Consider the following 23,523-nt stretch of genomic DNA (forward strand, 5'->3'; position numbering starts at 1 on the left):
TACAATTAAATGGAAATCCTAGTATGGGAACAGTGAATTACCTTCTTTTTTACTCAAGCTGCTATCCTTTCCATCATCACACAAGTCATCCAAAACCATCTGAATTGGTACCACTAAATATCAGGGGTGCTACCCCCATGTCATTCAGAACCTGGGTGGGTAACCCTTGAAGAAACCCACACTAAGTGAACTAATGACACTTCCATGGTTGAGCTCTCCTTGGAAAATGTTGCACTCCCAGCTTTTTGATAATTATGAATAGTTTTCTGAAACACTGTGGCAAGCACAAAGCCTTTTATATACTGGTTTAACTATGGTAAATTCTGAGAGATACTAGATTAGATTATCCTTGAAATGCCTTCCAGTCCCAAGAGGCTACAGGGTCTCAAATGTGTCAGAAATGAAATAGTCAGTTCTTTGGAGCTTTCTGTTTGAACTGCTCAAAATGGATGAACTCAATAATCAAAGGTAGTACAAATATTAATAAAGACATGAGACAATGTGAAGGGGAGTGTTGCTGCTGAATTACATAGTAGAGGAATCACTGCCTCACTGACCACATGCACAGAAACTAATTGTGAGGACTGAAAGAACTACATTTCTAAGGACTCAATGTTGAAGCCCTTAGTCAGGAAAAATTCCCATTAAACTTTAGTGAGAGAAAGATTTAGTTCCCTATCAGCAGCTACTGAGATTTGCTACATGAGCAGAATTGTTCCTCACTGGTAATTTTGGGAGAAGTTCTCTGCGAGTTGTCAGCCATTCACTGAATGCTGAAGTTCCCTTCAGCTGCATGACACCATTATTTCCACTGGTATTTCAAGCAGTTTCAAATCCAATGTCTGAAACTTGACACCCGTACCAAGCCTAAACACATCTGGTTGATTCGAGGCCACAAATAGCTCTGGAATGTCTTTGACACCTTCCATAACTGCCATACTTAAAAGCTTCATTCCAAAATAGAGCTGACCCCCCCCCTTCAAAAAAAGCTTGTCAGCCTGATAGGACTGGGAAAAACCTAGAAATGTATGACACGATGTATGATGCAATAATAGCAAACCAAGCAAATGAACACAGCATCTTTTACACAAACAGGGATTTCTAATTACAGATAGGTAGCCGTGTTGGTCTGCCATAGTCAAAATAAAAAAATTCCTTCCAGTAGCACCTTAAAGACCAACTAAGTTAGTTCTTGGTATGAGCTTTCGTGTGCATGCACACTTCTTCAGATACCAAGGTATCTGAAGAAGTGTGCATGCACACGAAAGCTCATACCAAGAACTAACTTAGTTGGTCTTTAAGGTGCTACTGGAAGGGATTTCTAAGTATACCATCTTTGAAGACAAAAAAGATTTTTTTTAAAAAAGCCCACACTGAAGATGGCATAGCCCCATAAGAATATTTAAAGTATAAGTTTCATAACTGCACCAGCTTATGCAGGCGAGCGTGTCACTTGTCAACTGGTGATGTCATGAACACCAACCAACTGATTCTTGGGAATGGCTCTGGGGTATGGCGTGAAGACACACAGGGTGACCACTTTGTTGAAGCTAAGCAGGTCTGGGTCTGGTTAGTTTCTGGATGGGCAAGCACCTGGGAACCACCCTGGGGTCCATGAGAGAAGAAAGGTGGCATAGAAATGCACAAAGCCAAACTAAAATTACACTAAGTGGTGCCTTAAAAAAAAGAAGACACACCTCTTTACCTTTATATTATCTGTTTTGTGATTGCTTTTTTGCAATTGCTGGTTTTTATAACTGCTTTTGAATGTTGTGCTTTAAATGGTTGTAACCTGCCTTCAGACTTTAGGGTGAAGAGCAGGTAATTACAGTAACTTAAATAATAGTTCTGCTTCTTCAGCATGCCTGATGTTTACATACTGGGCATTATGTAGTCACCGGGCCGCCGTGCCTTATGTCTTAACACAAACCGCACAACCTAAGTATATTGTGGCTTTTGGTACATAGAGCGCATCATTTTGGCCTGCACACAGTCTGGGAGTCTGCCTGTGCATGCTCTCCTATGCAGACAAGGGTGGACTTTCAGTGGGCAGGGAGAATGGCATTGGCAGGCATAATCACAACCCTTTCCCATGATTCCCCCATGCATGTCTGCACAGGGGTTCAAACTACTGGTAGGACTAGAAAATCCCAGCCTATGCTGTTTCCAGCAGCATAAATTCATGCCAAGGTGGTCATGACATCCCCTGGCATGCAGCTGGAATGTGCAGGCTTTGGCATTCCAACACAAACCACCCCTAAACGTGGACTCGTGGCAGAAGGCCAAAACCCAAGTCTGGGCTAAATCCAGTCTGTGTTGGCCATTTCATATGCCTGGCTCACCCACTGCAGCAAGCCGGCTCAGGCACTGGCTTTCTCCCCCCAACTGCTATGAGCTGTGATTAATAATAAGAATAGATAGCACAGCATGGAACTAGGAGAAGGGAGATCATGAGAAGGAAAACACAAGCCATATTGTAAACTGCAGGGCAAAGTCTACATCCAAATGGTGTTTTTTTTTGGTATTAAAAAACTGGTCTTAAAGTCACACTTCAATAGCTGGCAAAACTCAAAAGTGCCCACTTCTGAGCCATAGGTGGACAAAGTCATTTGAGTAGGAAACAAAGAATGTGGCATTGCTTGCATAATTTAGCTGTGGTGTTTTGCAAATGTGCATGGCAGTTACCAGGATTGCTCAGTGCTCCAGGACATACCTATGTGCAAGAGGGAGACTGGTGTGCAAGTATACATGAAGGGAGTTGGAATGCTATCATATCCCTGGAATATACTCTTTCTCCAGTATTTTGGTAACAATAAGCATTCCAAAAACTTCACAGGTATTTACAAGAATTACAACGCCCCTGTAAGGTTGGCACTTACAACCCCCACGCTGCAGGTGTGGGATTGAGAACTGAGATTTACATGTAGTGACTTGCCAGCAGCCAGCTGACGTGTTTGGGGCTGAGGTACAGTTTGAACTTTCCCCCAGTCATTATGTAGTTTTATTATTGAGTTGCAGAACCCTAGCTGTATATGAGGTCCTTTTGGGGAAGAGCAAGCAGATACTGTGCTCCTGCTGCTGTGAATGTAATGCAATGGGGTTTTTAAAGCTATATTCAATCTTTGTGTTTGTTTTCTTTTTAAAAAATAAAATTTGTTTAAATATCTGTAAACTGCAATTTGGACCAAATCTGAGTCACTTAGAACACAGACTTTTAAAACATTTTTGTTTCCTTTTTTATGTTGTTAGCCACCTTGGGCAGGGTGGGTATTGTAATTTGAAACACAGGGTTAAGATTAACTTTGAATTTAATTAAATCAAAACTTGATTCCTTGCACTGTGGTCTACTTTCAAATGGCAAGTGTCCCAGTTCACCTCAAATGTTTCAGTCAGTATCTGTTGCTTGGCAATGCAGTGAGAGTGATTCTTTGAAAGCCACTGATGCACTCAGATCAAAGTTGCAGGTAACTTGTTTGATTCCCTCTTCTTGTTTTTGATTTGCTAAACAGCAAGGCTGAAGAACAGTTCTAATGTTATTTCAGCTGCTCCTCATAAACTTTGTTAAAGGTATGGCACTACTATCACATGATCAGGGAGCTCACATGAAGCAGATAGTCCCAAATCTCTATTCCATGTGAACTTTATGCCAGCTGCACTCATCCTCTGGGAAAGCACAATGCACGATTATCTCAGTTTTGTTGAAAAGGCAGCTGAGAATCCCTGGGCATGTGATAAGAACAGTGACTTTTATCCACATAAAAGTCATAACATGAGCAGGAAAATCAGTCATGTTAACTGACCTCAGGTGGACTCCCTCAGATGAAAGAGAGAGAAAAGGGGGGGAGGGAAACCATGTCACATTTTAGAGGAAAATAAGGGGTTGTATTCAAGCGGTTGGGTTCCTCTGCTCATGAGAGACTTTTTTTCCTCCACTGAGGCTTCTGTTAATGGAAAGGAGAAGGAAGACAGTTTTCATAAATTCCTCCCTTTATCCTGCAGCCCCCACCCCCTGTGCCACCTTCAGTGCTGCTGTGGTCCCCCAACTTTCTTGAGCAGATGGGGGGATTAGTTAACAGCCACCTTCATCCCCTTCTACTTACAAAAACCCAACTCCACAGGTTTAGAAATCCTTCCACAAGCAAAGGGACACCATTGGATACCACCCCCACCCCTAATACTATAATAAACTATAGGAAAACACTCCTAATTACTTTGCAAGCATATGGTGGTAAATGCCAGATGACTAGATGCTAGAGAACAGGATCTGACAAGGCAAAGAATAAAGAATGCCTCCAATGGCAACGGTGTTCATAACAGAAAGGGAATCAGACAAGAACTGAAAAATATCTCAGAAAGTATGGGATTCCTTTGCTCTCAAGACAGTTATTCAGGCATAGTTTGATCAGGTCAGTGATGTGATAATAGCCACAGAAAGATGGCATTGCAAAGGTCATCCATGTAATTCTCTCCTGTACCTGAAATACAGCTTCTTGCAAAGCCCTCCCTTGACATCCCTATCCAGCCTCTGCTTGAAAACAGATAAAACAGAGCAGGGTGTTTTGCTTTATTACTGAAATGACTTAAACATACAAAGCTATAGATTGTGATATTATTTCAGTGTTTTTTAAAAAAACGATTGAACCCCCTATGAAGGTAGATAGATAGGTTCTTCAAAAGTTTAGTGCCTGGTGCCTTTACTTTTCTTCGTGAACAAGCCACAAAGAGATTTAGAGCCCAGTCCTAACCCCCAGATCAGCACTACTGGAGAGAATTCGGATTAGCTGGAGGTGTCCCTGCACTGGGCTCACTGCTGGGTGGAGGGGAAAGGGCTTTGCCACAGAAACCCCCACTGTGCCCATCAGGACAGCAGGCAGTTGAGAAGCTTCTGTTCTGGGGTGAGGGCAGAGAAGGGCTGGACAGGAATCTGCTGGAGCCTAAGTCAATCCATTTGCAGGAGACATGCCCAGTGTGGGCTCCTGGGCTGTGCCAGTCTAGACCTGGTGCAACAAAAAAATAAAAATAAATAAATAAATCCCCCTCCACCTACTGATCTGGCTAGCAGGAGCTGGCAGGGCTGCAGATGGAGCAGAGGATTTCAGCACTCTGCGCCCCTCTGACCCCTCTTCAGATTGCTTTGTTACTTGTTGTTTATTTATTTTTTTCTTATATTTCAAACCAGCATGTATTCTTTAATGGCAAAAAAAAAAAATGCATGCTCAGTTTTGGGTTCAATTTGCTGTTTAGCCTCTAAATTTGTCCCAGCCTTATGAAGTGATTCTGTGCTTTTATCTCCCTGCATCTCCCCTCCCCCTTTTTAGGCCACTGAATAGAATCCAGCCCTGATCTCATTGGCTGGCTTGACAATTCCGTCTCATTGATGGAGAGATGCCTTTGAAATGACCCTGGGTGAGATTAACATGTGAAATTATTTATGAGTTATGTAAGACAACTTAAACGATGATTAAAATACATACATGGTTCTTCACTACAAGTATACAGCAACGTCACATGGTCTACAACAGAGCAAAGCTTTAAATTGTCCTGATGTTTTCGTCAGGAGGCCTGGTATTGATTCTGTTAACAAATCTTCTCATTCTCCTTCTTTATCCCCTTTCTAAAACTCATTATTTGATAGAGTAAAGGTTGTTTCATTGTTGTATTACGATCAGAAAAGCACCAATGGGGGTGATATATAAATACAATTAATTATTATTATATGTTTAAAGATATCTTACACAAATATTTGTGTGTGTGTGTGTGTGTATTTGCACTGTGCTTTTATCCCACATCCTGACTCTCTTAGGATTTGCAATGAAAAATAATTATATCTAATCATTTTATACACACCCACACACCCAAAGGTTTACAATTTCATTGCTACATATAAAAAACATGTAACAGCCCAAAGATACAGGCTTTTTGGGCTTAGATATGGGCAAACCATGTGTTTTGAAAAGCGATAAATTTTGTTATTCCAGTGATATAACAGTAAGTAGGTTTGGGGACTGAGGAGTGTGTTTGCAAAGAAATTCCAGACTTGGAAGGTACATAAGGAATCATCTGGCAGCGGTTTGATTTTTTAAAGGCAGCTGATTGAAGCCACTTAGGGGTTTGGATGTTAGAAGTAGTCCCGGTGGAGCTGGATTAATGGGCAGAGTGTAGTGAGGCGGTCAAAGGTGCGTTATAAATGCAATTTGGCGTAATTGCAAATACCACACTTGCTCTGTTGTTACAAAGAAGAAAGACTTCCATTTCTAGTGCAAATTTCATGAGCTTTGAATTTACTCCAAGAAACTGCATATTATTTAAGTATAAAAAATAATCCTCATATCTGAGTCGAGTGATAGAAAATTATCTATAAACAGCATGTAATTTTTTTATGAATCAAGCTCTAAATAAGGAAAACTTGTGAGCTAGGAATTCAGAAGAGCAGCAAAAGAGGGCTGATTTGCTGCTAAAGCTTGAGAACAATATTTAGTTTACCGAATCAATCTGGAAACAAAAGTAGTGCTTGCCTCAGCATAAAAGCTACAAAAATTATATATAAAAAGAAGTCTTAATAAAACATGCAGTTGGAAAGAAAAGAAGAATTAAAGGGAGGACGCCACCATGAAAGCTCTCGTCGTTTCTTGTGAATGATGAAATGGAGCATATCATTAACCAAGGTAACAAGGCCACAGGACTCCTAGGCATGCCTATGAAAATATTAATTTGTCCAATATGCAAAAATTCCTGCATATCTTTACTGCGGGGTGTGGGTGTGAATTTGTGCCAAAGGAATTTGCTGTGGAAAACTAAAAATGAAATGTCCATTGGGTGTTGGGAACTCCACACATAGGAATCTTTTGTCACCACTAGTGTTTTTTTTAAGTGGAGAATGAATGGTCACTCCATGCCACCAACTTGCTGTCACCATGCTTCCTCCTCTTTCTCAACCCCTTCCTTAACCATCTTCTGAGCACAGCTGCCTGGAAGCTCCCAGAGTTGATATAAGGACAACTGTTTAGAAAGATGCAGGGTGAAAGGGTTTGGGGGAAAGTGTGTAGCAGTCGGAGGACCAAGACTGCTATGAACTTCCCCCCAAACCCTTTCTCCCGCCATCTTTCTAAGGAGATTGTCCGTATATCAACTCTGTGAGTTAAGCTAGGCTAAAAAAAAAAAAAAAAAGATTAATAAATGACTGGTCCAAGCCACCCAGTGAGCTTTATGGCAAAGCAGAGATTGGAACCCAGATTCAGCACCAAATCCTACGGTCCAAACCCAATATTATATCCACATCGCCACACTGGTTCATGCTATACGGTTTAGTCACTCCATGTTCTCATATGACAACAAGGAATCAATTCAGGAGATCAAACAAGGAGTCATTGTAAGCTGCTGGTTGCTTAAATTTCCAATTTTAGGTAGCTGGCATCCAACGTGTTACTAATCTGGGTAGCAGAGTTAATAAAAAAATTTTTAGTCTAGTAACTTTCAAATAATTATTTGAACTTTCAAATAATTATTTGAAAGACAGTGTTTTACATCTAAGCACTTCTGTTTGGCCTCTAAGGGTTACTATTCAGTGATAGGCTGTAGGAGATTTAAGCAGTCTCCTGGTCACTACCAATGGCCCACTACCAATGGCCCTTATCAAACGGGACTCTTCGAGAATTAAAATCTCTTGCCCTGACAGAAATCAGAATTAACTACCAAACCTAACTTCTGTTTCGTTTTCCCCAGTGGTGGTCATCCAACAGGTAGCATAAGGACTTTGAAATGCTGCTGGCCTTTCAATAATTTTTCCTAGCTCATTTGGCCACATACTACTGATACTACTGGCATAAGACTATGACAGAATGGGCTTTTTTGCAGGAAGCATCTCAGATGGTTGGATACAGTACACAGGGCTTAGATTTTCTGTTATAGTATATCTAACATGTGCATTCCAAACTCCTTTTAAGAATGACAAGAACAGCAGCAGCAGCAACATGGCTTCACTTTTCTAAAGTAGTGTAATCCAAGTCACAAAACTTGTGCCAAAAAAGTGGCCTTGAGACCTCAGTGTAGTCAGGAACCAAGGAGAGGTAAATCACTTTAAAATCACAGGGGAATATGAAGAGCACAGGTAAATAGAAGTGTATGGCATGAGCTAGTCAACTGGGCCACTTCATAAGTATTAGCTTCACTGCATTGTGTGAAAGCTGTATATGATATAACTGGTTATAAGGCAACAGCATCAGACCATTCCAGAACAGCTGACCTACAAAGAAGAAGAAAAGTGTGGACTGCATCTTCAGACAGATCAACACTTTGGCTTATAAATCTATGCCCATTATTTGTGCTACTCTAGAAAGACAGGATAAGCACTAACTGTCCCCAAAAAGATGAGGAAGGGATAATGATTCAGGCACTGAAAGCAAAGGTTAATTGCAGTTCAGAGAGTCTTGCCCCGAACACAGAGTGAAATTTCTCATATATATTAATAGACGAGACAGCCATTCCATCGCTCTGGCTTTTTCCATAACTTTATCAGTTTAATTTGCAATTCACTTAACATTTACAAAAGAGGCCAAAGAAGAAGAAGGAAAAGAAGGAAAAGAAAAAGGCAAATGGCCTTTACATTTTCTTGAAGTAAACTTTAGCTGCGTAAATATGCAAGACAGGTAGTGGAATAAGAAGGGCAAGCTTGTGTTAGTTTGCAAGTGTTCCCCCTTAACTTACCACTACTGTGCTGCTGTTCCACCAAATTAGATTAAGGTCACAATACTATAAACACTTGCCTAAGGGTAGGTCCCATTTAATTCAGCTGAACTGAGTAGACATGCATAGGATTGCATTCGTAATCTGATTAAATGACCTTTTACTACTCTGACTAAAGTTAGGATAAAACTATATCCTGGTGTTTCCTGCTATATGAAGACTGCTTTTGCTGAAGTTCACAAAACAAACATGTGTCAGAGATGAAGGAAACTTAAATCTAAATCTCTTAACTCCAGGACTAGGCAGTTCTATTGTGGGAGCGATTCTTCTCTTCAAACACTTTTATTTGTGCTAAAACTTGAGGCAGAATCTCACAGAGATATAAAATAGATAATGGTCAGGAGGAAAGGAGTATTACAGTATTTCACATAAAGTCTTCCTTGCTTATTTAAAAACAAAGCATATTATCTGCTTTTTTGCAAATCAAGGTGCCTGGCTTGTCAAATTTCCAGCCTTTCAATTGTCAGCCTATGACTGTGGAGCTTATGGACCACCGACTTTACGGGATTCAACCATATGTCCAGATCCCAGCATATGAGAAGTCCAGCTCTAACATAAGAGGTTTACGGTAGTAGTGTAGCAAACCATAATATTTGCAGATGGCTGCAAAAAAATCATTCAGGAGAGGAAAGGTGCAGGGATGTAAAGCCTGCAAAGCTTTCCCCCCTCTTCAACCAACCAAACAATTGTATCTGAGTAATGCAACGTAAGGAATACGCACACCAATGAACCAAACAAGCTGGTGGTCCAAAATGCTACTTTATTTCCCCGTACCCCTATTCCCATGAGTATTTTAACTTCCTTTTTATTTTCTGCATAGGATTTGGCTTAAAGAGGCAAGGAAAGAGTACTAATGTTGTGGAAGACCTTTTATTCCTCAGTTTCAGAAGACTCAAGTGAAAGATTTTGTGCCTTTTAAAAGACACAGCAATCAAACGGGAGTAAACAGTGTTGTTTTAATACAAGATGTTTTGGATCTTTCTTCATTATTCTTGTTTAGGCTTAGTTAGGATTTTGAACTAGGCAATATTGAAAGATACAATAAAACACGGGTACAGTTAGGCCAACTCCACAATTTATGTGGCAATCATTATTCTCCATTAGTTAACTAGTGTTACAGTGCATGTCCCTCATACATGCTTTCCATGTTGGCAGACAATTTTATTATTATTATTTATTGAATTTATATAGTGCCCTAATACCTGGGGGGTCTCAGTGTTTTTATTACATATAAACAAACAAAGAAACAAAATACAAGGGTAGAGCCACCCTTTGCCTCATTCCCCACACCACACCCCAAGTGTTAGGACATTGTCAGTTCAAAACACAGGTGACCAGGCTGTGACAAATTATATGCCCTTTTCATGATTCTGTCCTGTTTGGTGACTGACTGCTAATCAGCCGTTTGTCATACACACTTGCCTCTGTTGGTAAAAGTGCGCATGGCAATTAGGGATGGAGGATTTAATCCATTGGGTAAGTGATGCAGGAAAGACCAGAAGCACCTGCCACTCATGAAGCAGGCTGCCCTGTATTCTGGAGTGTGTTCACTATTACAAAGTGAAGGACTATTAGGGGAAGAGTTTTTAAAGGATTTGAAAAATTTACACACACAGACACACACACACACAAACAAACTTTGTTTATAAATTTTAAGTGAAAGCAAATTTCCCACATTTTGTAATGAATGTGATTTATAAATGCATAAAAAGCAAAGAGCATGCTGGAAGGCATAAAAGAAGATCTATTGAAATTTACCATTTAGTCTGCTTATTAAATAGAGGTGAATGATTCCCATTCCCACTATCCTTGTCACAGATCCAAGACTAGGAAAACAATTAAGAGATGAACTATTGTTAGGAACCATCTTACTGTTTGGGTTCATGCACATGTGTGTGTGAGCTAGACATGTGTACTGGAAGAGAAGACAACAAATACTTAAAAAGGGAAGGCAACAGTATTTGTGCTAAATTACCTATATAGAAAATGAGCTAGAGCTTGACTAGATGTGATTTTCCTAAAAGGAGATTCAAGTTTCAGTCTTTTTCAGGTACTTTTTCACCCTAAACTACTAATCTCTGGATAATTCTCCATGTCTAATATAAATTGCTTTTAATTTTTGTACTCTATAAGGTAAGATGGGGCTCACTGAACTGTTTCTTCTTCTTTTATATAAAAAAAACACAGGGCCCTTAAATTCTTGTCTTTCTGCTTACAGGCAGAAGTCCCCTGGACCAGTTCCCACATCATCAGACTCTGCAGAGTCGGAGCTTTGATCTTCAGGGGTTCTTCCCTTCAGCTCAGTAAGTGAGTGCCTTTCGATCTACCTTGCCAGTCCAAGGCAGTGCACCAGGAGAGAGGCCAGAAGGCAAAAAGATGCCCACCTTGGCTCTTTAAGGAGTGTAGCTTTCAAAGAAGAGGATCGAGCCTAAGCCTCCCTCCAGTGTTTGTTGCAAGATGTGAATGCCCTGTGGGCCCTTTGGAAGACTCCACCACCTGGGCACAATTTTGAAGGCAGATAACCTTTTATTCTAAGAGGTTAATAATGCCCTCATCACTTTTTACAATGAGAAGAGCACTCTAAACTAAATGCAGATTTTAAGGTCTGCTTCTCACAATATAGCCATCACAATGCCATTTGAAACTGGCTTTGAGCAGCAACTACTCTGTTAAGGCAGTTTCAGGGTCAAGGTGCAAGTAGATAAATAGGTACCACTCTGGTGGGAAGGTAAACAGTGTTTCCGTGTGCCGCTCTGGTTCGCCAGAAGCGGCTTAGTCATGCTGGCCACATGACCCTGAAGCTGTGCGGCCAATAAAGCGAGATGAGCACCGCAACCCCAGAGTCGGCCACGACTGGACCTAATGGTCAGGGATCCCTTTACCTTTTACCTTAATTGCAGCCATACTATGAAGAACAGACCTGAAGAAGAACTGTAGGAGGTAAGTTACCTTTCTTACAGTACACTATCATCTGACTGATAAAAAGGATAACTTGTTAAGCGTGCAAGGAAGGTGTAGATAAGCTTCAGGCATTTCCAGACCAAAAATTCCGTGACGATGCTCCACTTCACTGTACAGATCATCAGTATGTACGGTATATACCGTACATACTGTACAAACTCAGGTTCACTCTTGGTTCAACTGGACTAGCACTTTCATGTGTATTAATTCTCATATATACATATTTAGAGAGGCAGCCCAAAAGGTAAGCTTTAATGTATTTTGATCAGGCCTTTAAATAGCAATATAGGTGTTTAATCACAGGTGCAAGAGATTTAGCTATTGTTAGTCCCCCACCCCCTTACATAGATGTTTATGGGCAGACTGTCTAACACGGGGTTTCCCAAACTTGGTCTCCAGCTGTTTTTGGACTACAACTCCCACCAACCTTTGCTAGCAGGACCAGTGGTCAGGGATGAAAGGAATTGTACAAACAAAAGAGTACAAATTTAACATGTGAAGAAGTGGGGGGGGGAGTCATACTGAACCAAACAAAGCACACAATTTCTTCCTTGTTGAATGCCTTAAGCATATGTTGCATCTTATGTTGCACAAGTGTACTCATTAAATATTATGAAAAGTACCACATGCAAGAAAGCTTGTCTCTACACGCCATAGCCATTCGTACCTGTGTGCTCATATTTGTGTCGCAGAAGGGAACTGCTTTTCTGGAATGTCTTGTCACATAAGTCACATGCGTACATGCCACTTTCTGTCTTCTTGATCTTCTTTCGGGACAGGCAGGAGTCGGAGTCTGTCATGTCATCAAGACCTGACATGTAATCCGGAGTTCCATCAAGCAATTCTCCCTGTGATGCAACCAAATGGTTTATGTAAAACATGTTTCCTTCCCTTGTTCTGTGATGTTATACAATATCCTGCGTTCCTATAGTATGTTAGTTACTATATTTAGTTTCATCCGTAACCAGGTAAGCACCCTGAGTTACAATAAGCAGCCTCATTGGCTCACACTCAACTTTTTACCCCATTAAGTCTTACGTGAGTAGTGCAAAACACATATGCCCAGAGCTGGCACCCAACAGAGTATGTTTAGGATGCCACGTGGAGTCTGAAAAATCATCTGATGACACGGGGCTGCCACAAAAACATATTCTCTCAATATCTCCTATAACATCTGTGGTGTCTTAATGTTGTTTGTTTTCTGCTGTCTCTGCACATTCCTGGCTGATGGGCTTGGGGAAGTACACAACATGGCGATGTCACAACATGGGGATAAATAATCATGACAAGGAGACATGGTGTCTTCATTGTGGCAGATGCAATTGTACCTGCTGCCCTGTATCACTAAAAATATAGTTTCAGTCTCAATTGGCATGGGCACCCAAAGCATAACAGAAAAGGCAGAAGCTGGCAAAATTGTGACTGCATAAGCAATCTGAACCCTTTTACAGGCTATCGTGTGCCCAGTCTCTCCCCATGCTGAGGGAGGGTATGAACTAATAGTGCGTAGTACTGATGGCTGCTCCTGAAATGCTGTTATGAAATGCTATATCTATGCAATGGAAGAGAACAGATGGCCAAATGGCCACTTATACCATTACCAAGTTAAGGAACATGACAACAACCAGAGTCAGCTCCACATAGTTCTTTGTGATTTTATCCCTGTGGAAAGCACTGGTGTGATCAGAATATGATGTAACCACTTTCCACAGGACCACAGATGCCAGCATGTTTTGATGGAACTCCTGCTCACATTACTTAATTTGTTCAAGTCATATCCAAATTTGTGCCAGCTTTCAGTTCCAGGAGGTCATAGTAGTCCTGCATGACCGAACCCATCACCCCAAAATTAAGGCTGCAATCCTATACATACTTACCTGGGAGTAAGTCTCATTGAACTCAATGAGACTTAATTCCTCAGCAGGCATGCACAAGATTGCACCACATAAGCACTCTTGGACATAACTGTGAGGGGCACAGGAAGTGTGAGTGCCGCATTCTTCCGTTTCATAATTCCCTCACCTTCACTTCTCAGAGCTACACAAGCAAATTCAAGGATTCATGTTTTCTGAGGGCAATGAGAGTGGAGGATATGGACATTCTGTTTTGAATGATACAGAGATGCAAGAAAACAGCACTTGTATTTCCTATCGTCCCCATATCTATAGCTGCTCTAAAAATGTAGGACATATAATTTAATAAACAAAAAACATGCTATGGATGTGTGCACTCTGGCCTACAGCTTATCATGTGGAATCTGGCTAACAACATGGACAAGGCTGTACACAGAATTTGAAAGGAAGGCTTCGGTGACAAGATAGCGGGCAACTTTTGCTTTATAAATATTCTGAGGTTAAGTACTTTGACGTATAAGCATTTCGAGGTTAAAACAGCAGTATCTGAAGCTGCTCTAACATGTATTCAACTTTTAGGATAATTCTGCAAAGTAACTGGAAGTTACAGAATGTCATAGTGTGTCACAAACCTAAAATAAATGTGCAAACACAGCTTTATCTTTGTGTAAAATCCTATATAGATAACTTATTAACAAATAGCTCCGCATACTCTGTAGGGTTGAAACTTGTATTTCTCGAACAGGCTCCCTCCTCCAATAGCCCTTCACACCATAAGCCACTTGGGAACAAGAGCAATATGAAACTAGTATGTGTGTCTACTGCTCAAGGAAAAGAAAGCAAGATTATGGTAGTTTTTAAGGTTGTAGTCTTTGCAGAATTTGTAGCTTGCAGTGCACTTCTGTGCATGTTTTATTAGAAATAAGCCTTGCTGAGTTCAATAGGACTTACTTCTTGGTCAGTATGCTTAAAATTCCAAAGTGCATTGTGTTCATAATAATAGGAGGTTGTAAAACAAAAACAAAACCCAAAAATAACACACACACAGTCACAAACCACTAGGTACAAGCAACAATGACAGAGCTTTTCTTTCAAGATACCAGACTATAAGTTTTAGAAAGGCTTCAAAATGAAGTTTATATTTAGGCACAAAATATTATTATGCAATCCACTGAAATGTATGTCTCCCCTCTAAAGGCCTTGAGCTATATTTTTATATTTAATTTTGTAATTTGAAATAGGGAATATTAATAACACTTTTTATCAATGCTGTATCTATGTTAAAACAGCCTTCAGCATTAAGCAGTAATGAATGTGGATCAGTAAATTATTAAATTTCTTGATATTTATTTTGTCTTGATCCAAAGAGAGTGCAAACTTGCATGATAACGTACATTTCCATTTGCTATCAGACAGTTCAGTTTCTTAGACTAGGTTTTTACTAATTAATATTAGAGAAGATTAAATAGGCTTAAATACGTTTACAAAGAGGGCAGATGTACTGTAAATTGGAATAGTGGAACAGCTGTTATGGAGGTACCGTGCTATTTATGCTCCTATTGTGCAGAGAGGGATTACTGCCTGTAACATTAAACCATACCTGATTTTCACATTTGAAAATATAAAACATTTACTAGTTGGTAAAATTACTAATGGAACCTAATAGGTCATATGGGAATGTCCACAGATGTTTTAAAAAATCAACTATAATCAGTTAATCGCTGTCTGACAAACTGTAGATGTATTATATATACACAATTCCTACACACTACACATGTTTCCTGTGGATAAAATCCTTTGCTATATTTAAGTGGACAGATGTCAATTTTTTTTGTTTGTTTTTTTGCAGTTGGGAGAGTTCCTAAAAGTTTGAACTCACCTACATTGGGCCATAGCTCAAAGCACATGCCTTTAATGCAAAAGCTTCCAAGTTCAATCCCCGGCAACTCCAGTTTTTTAAAATAAGGATCTGGTAGCAGATGATGGGTAAAACCTCTGCCTAAAACCCTGGAAAGCCACCAACATTTAGAGTAAACCTTAATGGGCTCGGTGGGCCGATGGTTTGACTTAGTATAAGGCAGCTTCATAGGTCCACATCAGCCCAAAAGTGGACTGAGAGAACCTTTTATGAAGATAAAAACCAACAGACACTATATTTTTAGAGTCTTCTCAACAATAGTCCAAGGGATGGGGTGGAGAATGGATCGGTGAGGAAAATGGAACAGGTGAGATGAAAACAAGTCTGGCTTGGGGATCTTCATAATCCTTTTTATAGCTTTGTAAAGATTAGTTGGAACATATTATAAACAGCTTATGGCTGCATTATCATTTCCATGTGATTTCTGAGAATCTCTTAGGGTTACAGTGGCAAGGAAACTACCTAAACCACAGTGTGCCAGTGCCAAAGAAGCCACAGGCTGGGGGACTCTCCCAGCGCTTCATGTATCTCATCAGTACTTATACTAGGATGGTCATGAATATGAATTGTATCAATAGCCTTTTCTTTAAGAGTACTAATCTTAACCTTTCTCAGGGTAAAGCAGAAGCATTTTCCCCTTGCATGGGGACTGTAGCTGATCGTATTTGCTTAGAGGTGAATGGGAGATGCTGACCCCTTGAAACTCATTTTATATTTTTATGGGCAGGTAATGTAATGGTAATGGGCAGGAAATGTTCAACTGCAGTTGAACTTTCTAAGTTTGTCCACCCTTGGCCATGTTTACATAGTTTCATTTCCTCACGTCTCCTTTTAAAATGGAATGTTTGAGCTGATTTACCCTTAGAGTGTTTTATGTCATGAAACAGTACATGGGAATGATGTATACAACTGTAACCTTCTGAAATAAGCAAGATATTTACCTGAAAACCTTGCTTCCGCTGGTACTTTCGCCTTTGCTGCATGTCAGCAAACGTAGCTGCTCCAGTTGGATAAGTATAGGCCATATGTGGTAGGAAGCTCATTTGATCTATTCCTGGGTATGGTCGTAGCCCAGGAATACTGGTCTGAACTGGTGGCATAAAAGTGGCTGGGGGAAATGCGCTCTGTGGCGGAAGTGTGGTGTACAAAGGTTTGGCACTAAAAGGGCTCATACCAAATAATGGATTAGTGCTTTTATCCAAACTATTTGAATTAGAAAATTCTTTCTTGATAAAAGTCAAGTTCAGGGGCTCATCTGAGGTTTCAGATGACGAAGAAACACTGTTGTGGTCTACGTTTACACTATTGGATTTTGTTTTGTTCTTTGTGGCTATAATACTTTTGGGTTCCTTCATTTGTTTTGGTAATGACAAGTCCAAAGGCTCAGCCTGAAGCTCCTCAGAGGAGAAACTGTTTGGAGTGTAAGAACTACTATGGGAGTTTTTAGAAGATGTAGAAGAAAGATTTAATGGAGAAGGAGTATTGCTCCTGGAGTGGTCCAATTTATCAACTGGTTTAATATTGGTAAAGTGAGTAGGTTTCGTTAGCCTGAGAGGGGTATCACAGTTAGTAACGCTATTATGAAGTTCAGCTATAGACGGTGATGTTATAGAGTCCACAGGCTTTATAGGGGATCTGGCTGACAAAGAGTCTTTAGTGGGAGTGTTGTTGGTGGCAGCCAGCACCACCTTGGCACTGTTCCTTTCCAGCGATGGTGACCTGGAAGTTGAGTACTGGTAGACCTTTCTTTGTTCGAACCATTCCTTCACAAATTCCTGAGGAAGGCCAACGGCAATGGAAATTTTCAGTAGTTCATCAGAGGTGGGTTCCATATTCATAGCAAAATATGCTTTAAGTACAGACATATGGTCCTTGTATGGATTGATGGGGCTAGTCATTCCTTTCTCAGAAAGTACTGATGACAGGAGGAGAGCTTGCTTATCGACAAACACTCCTGGTTTGCTAGGAGCCATGTTTTCATGAGGTTGGAGGACTGCCTTGATTTCTTCGTTCATCTTACACAGGTAACGTTCATGCTGATGAAGGGGAATGGGACCAGGAAAGCTTTCTTTACAGAACTGGCATGAAAATGGAGTAGGTATATTATGGTTGTCTATCATTTTGTCTTCAGTTACCAGATCTATTAGGGTGCGTAGCTTTTCTTTCTTAATGTTGTTGAGCTGTCTCCTTGAGTCTGTAGTTAAACTCTGGAGACAAGCTTTGGCTTCATTGACCTTTTCTAATGTGTAGTCAATAATACTTTTAGTGGCACCATTATGACTGACTACTGGAAGACCCACAGGTGGAATACCAGGAGAAGTAACGCCTTGTTCCTCAGGTTGAGAACATGGGTCCTTCATGTGGTAACCTTTCAGCTTGGAGATTTCTTCAGCGCTGCAGTCCATTTTCTGCCTGGAAACAGTGTTGTCCACAATCTGTAGGACTTTCTGCACCTCACTTAAATTGCTGCCTATTGCTGGGAATCCAAGTAAAGATGCATCCATCCCTACCCCTAAGTGCTGCATTGGACTTTGCGTGGAAGTATGAACTCCTATTGGGCTGGTTGCACCAAGTCTGCCATTCATGAAAGGATTAGCACCAGTAAACCCATGGGTTGCCATCAGAACTTTATATTCATTGAAATCTAGTGGTTCCGTTTTGATTTTCAGTAAGCCTGATTGCTCAGACATACTAGGTGGTTTTCCATTCTCCAGCTTGTTTCTCAGTTGTGTAATGGCTGAATTAGTAGGTGAAGAAGATACAGAATTAGGAGAAGAACCCGTCTTGATATTGTTTCTCATTCGACCATTTACAGAGATTAAGCCAATGCATTTCTTGCTGCTGATGTGTGAACTATACGAGCCAGAATGGGAGAAACGCTTCTTGCAGTTTGGACACTCATAGGGCTTTTCACCTGCAATTAATTTTTAAAAATTAATTTTTAATAACTCACAAATAGACCAGTTCTTTAGACCATTTACTGTGTCAGCACATTTCACTCCTTTCACTTTGCTGCATTTTTCTCCTTCCTTCCAAGTTATGTTTAGGCTTTTGTGACTGGAAACAATTCAAACTAGTCAATCTACAATTAGTTGCATGCAAGATTCCTTCGCATTCTGTGATGCTCCCTAGCTTTTACTGATGGCTCACATTTTGTTGAAAGCTATAGATGTCTTTACAAGGGAAACAGGGAGTGTACTGTACTGTACTATGTAAAGGAATACAGCTGAAAACTTACATGTAATGCACAGGGTTTGCAGTATCTAAATTCAGATAGCAGAAGGATTTTGCCACGGCTTTTAATAAGGACCCAGGCAACATGCAGTTACAACAGTAGCATAATTTTGTGTGAATTGGTTGGCATAGTAAATGGGGGACAAATATGACCCAGTTCACATTTGAATGCAAATTTAATGCAAATATACACTATCCAAAACAATATGTTGAACAGAAACACAGCGACTCATTAAAATTTGCACTTCTCCAAATTTTGCAATGCAGTTCTCTAGCAAAGCAATGTGTACAAAAATGCATGGAAAGTGTGCGTAAAAATGCTTATATTGGTGGAAATAACAAATACATTGTTTATGGGGGAATTACTGTAAAAAAATGTGTACACTGAGAGAAATTCACACTAAAATGGTAGTGAATTTTCATCAGAACTTTTTTTTAAAAAATTAAGTTTTAGAATAAATTATGGAAGTTCACTCATACTTGCTTATTAGCTTTTAATGGTTTAGTTCTAGAGGATCTACATGGATAATGGCCAGAGAACAGGAGACATGTATTTCTGGAAAGGGCATTGAAGCACACCGGTCTTGCTTCAGGCTCCCCATAGGTATCTGGTTGGTCACTGTGAGAACAGGATCCTGGACTAGGTGGGCAATTGGTCTGATCCAGCAGGGCTGTTCTTATGTTTTTTATTCCTCCTCTACTCTCATTTCCAGCCTAAAGCAGTGCTTCAACCACTTTCTGAATCTGTGTACATATATTTTTAGGTTTTACCCTAAGGCGGGGTCAGATAATTTTAACTAAGGTTTTGGCATCTGTGAATGAATTTTGGGCTCATGTTCTCCCATTCCCCCTGCTTCTGCTCTCTTGACTCCTGTTAAGGCTCTGTTTCCCTCCCACTGTCCATAGCACAGTTAGCCATGATTGTCCAAATCAGGCAAAGCCTGCCTCCAAAGCAGAATGGAAAACCATGGTTTGAACTGAGTTTCTGATTTAGGTTTGGCGAGCTTTCCCCAATCAGGTGACATGACAAAATATTGTTTACAATTGAACCAGGGAATGGGGAAAAATAAAAAATGAAGGTTAGGAGGAGGGAGTGTGCGAACCCATTGCTGTCTCTTCGCCGTTTCTTGCTACTTTGGAATGAGTCTACTTGAGTTCAGTAGCCACTAGTCTTTGAAGGATGTGAACTCTCCCCTCTCCTGTGATGGATAACCCTTGAGTCATGATCTGGATTGGCTACACAAAATATAAAGGCAGTTTTCCCACTCTCTGTCTCATGCTTGAATCTACCCCCCAGTTCCTGGGCTTGTATTAAGTTAATTAACTTCTCAAATGGAACAAGACATCCCCCTCTCGTTCTTCCACATGTGCCCCCTGCCACCCCCAAATTTGCTCCAGGGGGGCTGGGGGAACTCACAGAACAGATTTAGTGGGTGAATGTGAAAGAGGAGGAGAGAAGAGGTGATGTACATAAGCCCAAAGTTCACCGCAGCTAGTTATTATAGTGGGAAACTGTGGTTTGCTATTACAGCTGAGTTGAGCATTAAACATATTAAACTTCAGTTGGAGCATTAAACCTAAGCTTAAATCCCTTCAGCTCAAATCAATGGAGTTTAGAAGTGCTTAACTTTGAGATTGTACCCAAGGTTTGCAAATGCTGATCTACTAAACAAAAAACAAAGTTCACTGCGAGATTTTACATGCCTGCAGATTAGATAGCTTAAACATTAGAATTATTATATATAAGCAGAATATACTTTTTAAAAAAAACTTATGAAGAGTGTGTAATTACAGAAACTTATTCAGACTATTTTTTAGCTTTCAAATACTACTTTTTTTTGTCTTTGTTTCTGATTTACCTTCCAATTTATTTGAATAAATCAAAGTCTTTGAATACTTGACCAGCATTAACAGCTTTACTCACAATGTCTGCATCAAAGGGTGAAGACTTTTAGTTGGAGGAGAACTCTAAATATTATTATTCAAATATTGACAAGTTCCAAATATAAGGCAAAGTGTTGCCCTATTTTCTCGCTGTCATGTGTAACTGAATGACTTAATGCACTCAGCAGAGGCTATTTATTTCAACGAAGGGGATTGAATTAGGAACACAAAATTATATTTTTAATTGATGTGATAGCCGATGCAGGCCAGAAGGGCAGGGTATAAATATTGTAAATGGATTATATAAGTGGCTTGTGTGTTCAGATTGGATGTGGACAACACAACTTCGAGGTCAGACAGGCCACTTCACACATTGTGTGGCAACAATCTCATGTTGGCTATTAAGTGCATCTTTATTGGGAAGCTGTGGCCAATCCGAGATCTCTGGCAAAGATGCCTGAATGTTTTGTTGCTTGTTGTGATATCCAGCTGTGATGGTACAGATGTCCACTCACACAACTGGGGAGGCGGGGAGTAAGAGGAAGAGGAAGTCTTGTTGCACAAACTTAATTCTGCTCACCTGACACTGGATTTTGCCGAATGTTTTACAGGTACTTAAAAGTACAGTGTATGAAGAAGCTATGAAGCTCACCAAGTGTGATGCCATGTCACTATCTCTCAGCTCAACTTATCATGCAGGGTGCTTGGGAGGCTAAACCAGATGTCAGCAAACTTTTTCAGCAGGGGGCCGTTCCACTGTCCCTCAGACCTTGTGGGGGGCCAGACTACATTTTGGGGTAAAAATGAATGAATTCCTATGCCCCACAAATAACCCAGAGATGCATTTTAAAGGACACATTCTACTCACGTAAAAACACACTATTCCCAGACCGTCCATGGGCCAGATTTGGAAGGCGATTGGGCCAGATCCGGCCCCAGGGCCTTAGTTTGCCTGCCCATGGGCTAAACAGTTGCTGTGAACTCCTTGGATGAGATGCAAGTGTGATAAAATAATATGAATGAGGCAGCCATTGCAAGTAAGCAAGCTTAATTTGTTTATTGCTGCTGGATTGTGGGTGTTGGTCTTGTTCATGTTTAAGGTTCCTTGTTTTTGTTTTTTTTGGGCAAGTGTATCACAAATAAGAAAACTTAAGAGCCAAATGGCTAGGAATTCCTAGAATTCCTCTGAGTAGAAATAGCTCCAGGAAAGCAATTTAGAACTTAATTAATTAATCAGGTAATACATTCTGCTATTTGGAAAATCTTCTATGGAAACTTGTGGTGCTGGTTTCTTATTTGTTTCTGAATAGCATGAAAAATGAGGATGAGTCAGAAATCATTTACAAAGTATCTTGGCGGCTCTAAACAAAATGGTGAAGATACTAAGCTTTTTTTAAAAAAAAACACCCAAAAACTCGGCTAATTAAACAAAATGCAAATGAGAACCCTGGCACCTCAGCTACTCACCACTGTGGATTCGCAGGTGTTCCTTCAGATGGTGCTTGTACTTGAAGGCCTTGCCACACTCTGTGCACTTGAACTTACGATTGCCTGCTCCTTGGGTCAGCATTTGGTGCTGGGAGAGTAAAGACACCAGCATGAATTTTATGCAAATATATATCTGTATATGTAGAGGTATGAATTTGTCTCTCTCTCTGTGTGTGTATTACCAGCATGAATTTTATATACAAATATATCAATATCTATATGTGTGTATATCTATGTGTGTGTGTGTGTGTGCGCGCGCGCATGTGTGTGTAGAAAGAGAAAGAGAGAGAGAGAGAGAGAGAGAGAGAGAGAGAGAGGTTTCCTTTTAAGAAAAAAATTAATTAAAGCCGTTTTGTATTTATCTGTCAGCCTAAAAGATCTGCATGCACATTTATTTGCCTCATCAGTGCTGCCATAAAAATCAAAATGTTGGCAGTAAACCTGAAGGAAATCTGAATTCACTTCGAGCATTTGCTTTGGAATTATTTCTTAAGTCTTTCATCGGCAGCACAATATATTAAGGCATGCAGTGCTGCAAGGAATGGATTTGTTAACTTTTTAAAGAAATTGAGGCTTTTAATATTCTTAGCTGATCATATTGTCAATTTGCAACTTGCAGCGTTTATTTTTTTAAAAAATATATATTTGCAGTGCTTCTGAACCCTTTAGCATTGTGATGATAAGCAAGCTTTGTTTTATCAAATGCAAGAGGCGGTCACTGCTGGGAGGGAAAATCCTGATCAGAGAATTAAACTGGTTCTCTCCCCCCCCCTCCTTCAGAGCAATGCTAAGGAGCAGGGGCAAAAACAAGAAGGAAAAGTTGGCAGAAAGGACGAGTTAAAAAGCAGCATAAAGATAGGATCAAACACAGCTGACCTTTCTGAACAAGTGAGAAAAGTGCTGTGACTTTGAATTCTGATTTTAAAAAGGGGGAAGAAAAAAAAGCTGCAGTCATCTAGTCTAGATGTTCAAGGTAGGAGGTCAGCCTCCCCCCCCCCACTCCCCCTTTTCTCCCAAGCAGCAATGACACAAAAGCCTACTGCAGAAAAGACAGCACAGAAACGGTATGACAACTGCTAGGGTGTGCTGAATCTTCCCACATTCCTAGTGAGACAGATGGTGTTACATGGGACACAGGGAGGGTTGTTCAAACAGCAGCAACCTTCAAAGATCAAGCAGAGCCCAGCCCGCGGAGCGCCATTGAGGGACCAGTGCTCATATGTTGCTGAGTTGCATAAACAAACAGCAACAGCTGCTTTGTCTCCCCCCACAGCCCTCAGAGGACTACTATAAACTTTAGTTGTGCCACTGTTAATATGATACAATCATTTTAATTTACTAATTGTAAATGCCATGAGCAAATGAGGGGACTTTTCAACACCAAAGCTACCATTCGTAATGCGCCAGCACAATCACACTCTTGCATGTGAAATTTAAGGCAGT

General features: G+C 40.4%; 1 protein-coding gene across 3 annotated transcripts in view; it reads right to left on the minus strand.

Moving 5' to 3' along the window:
• Nucleotides 1–23,523, minus strand: part of ZEB2 (zinc finger E-box binding homeobox 2) — a 162,007-nt gene that overhangs the window by 3,789 nt on the left and 134,695 nt on the right. For 2 of the 3 annotated variants that reach the window (XM_082197438.1, XM_082197437.1), the window contains exons 6-8: nt 22,060–22,168; nt 16,416–18,388; nt 12,371–12,551 (exon numbers count right to left, since the gene is read on the minus strand). In XM_082197438.1, coding sequence (XP_082053564.1) covers nt 12,371–12,551; nt 16,416–18,388; nt 22,060–22,168 — 2,263 coding nt within the window. The remainder of the gene's footprint in view (nt 1–12,370; nt 12,552–16,415; nt 18,389–22,059; nt 22,169–23,523) is intronic. The other variant, XM_082197439.1, reaches the window with a different exon arrangement.

This window comes from Podarcis vaucheri (assembly GCF_965113315.1).
Source record: "Podarcis vaucheri genome assembly, chromosome: 1".
Lineage (NCBI taxonomy): Eukaryota > Metazoa > Chordata > Lepidosauria > Squamata > Lacertidae > Podarcis > Podarcis vaucheri.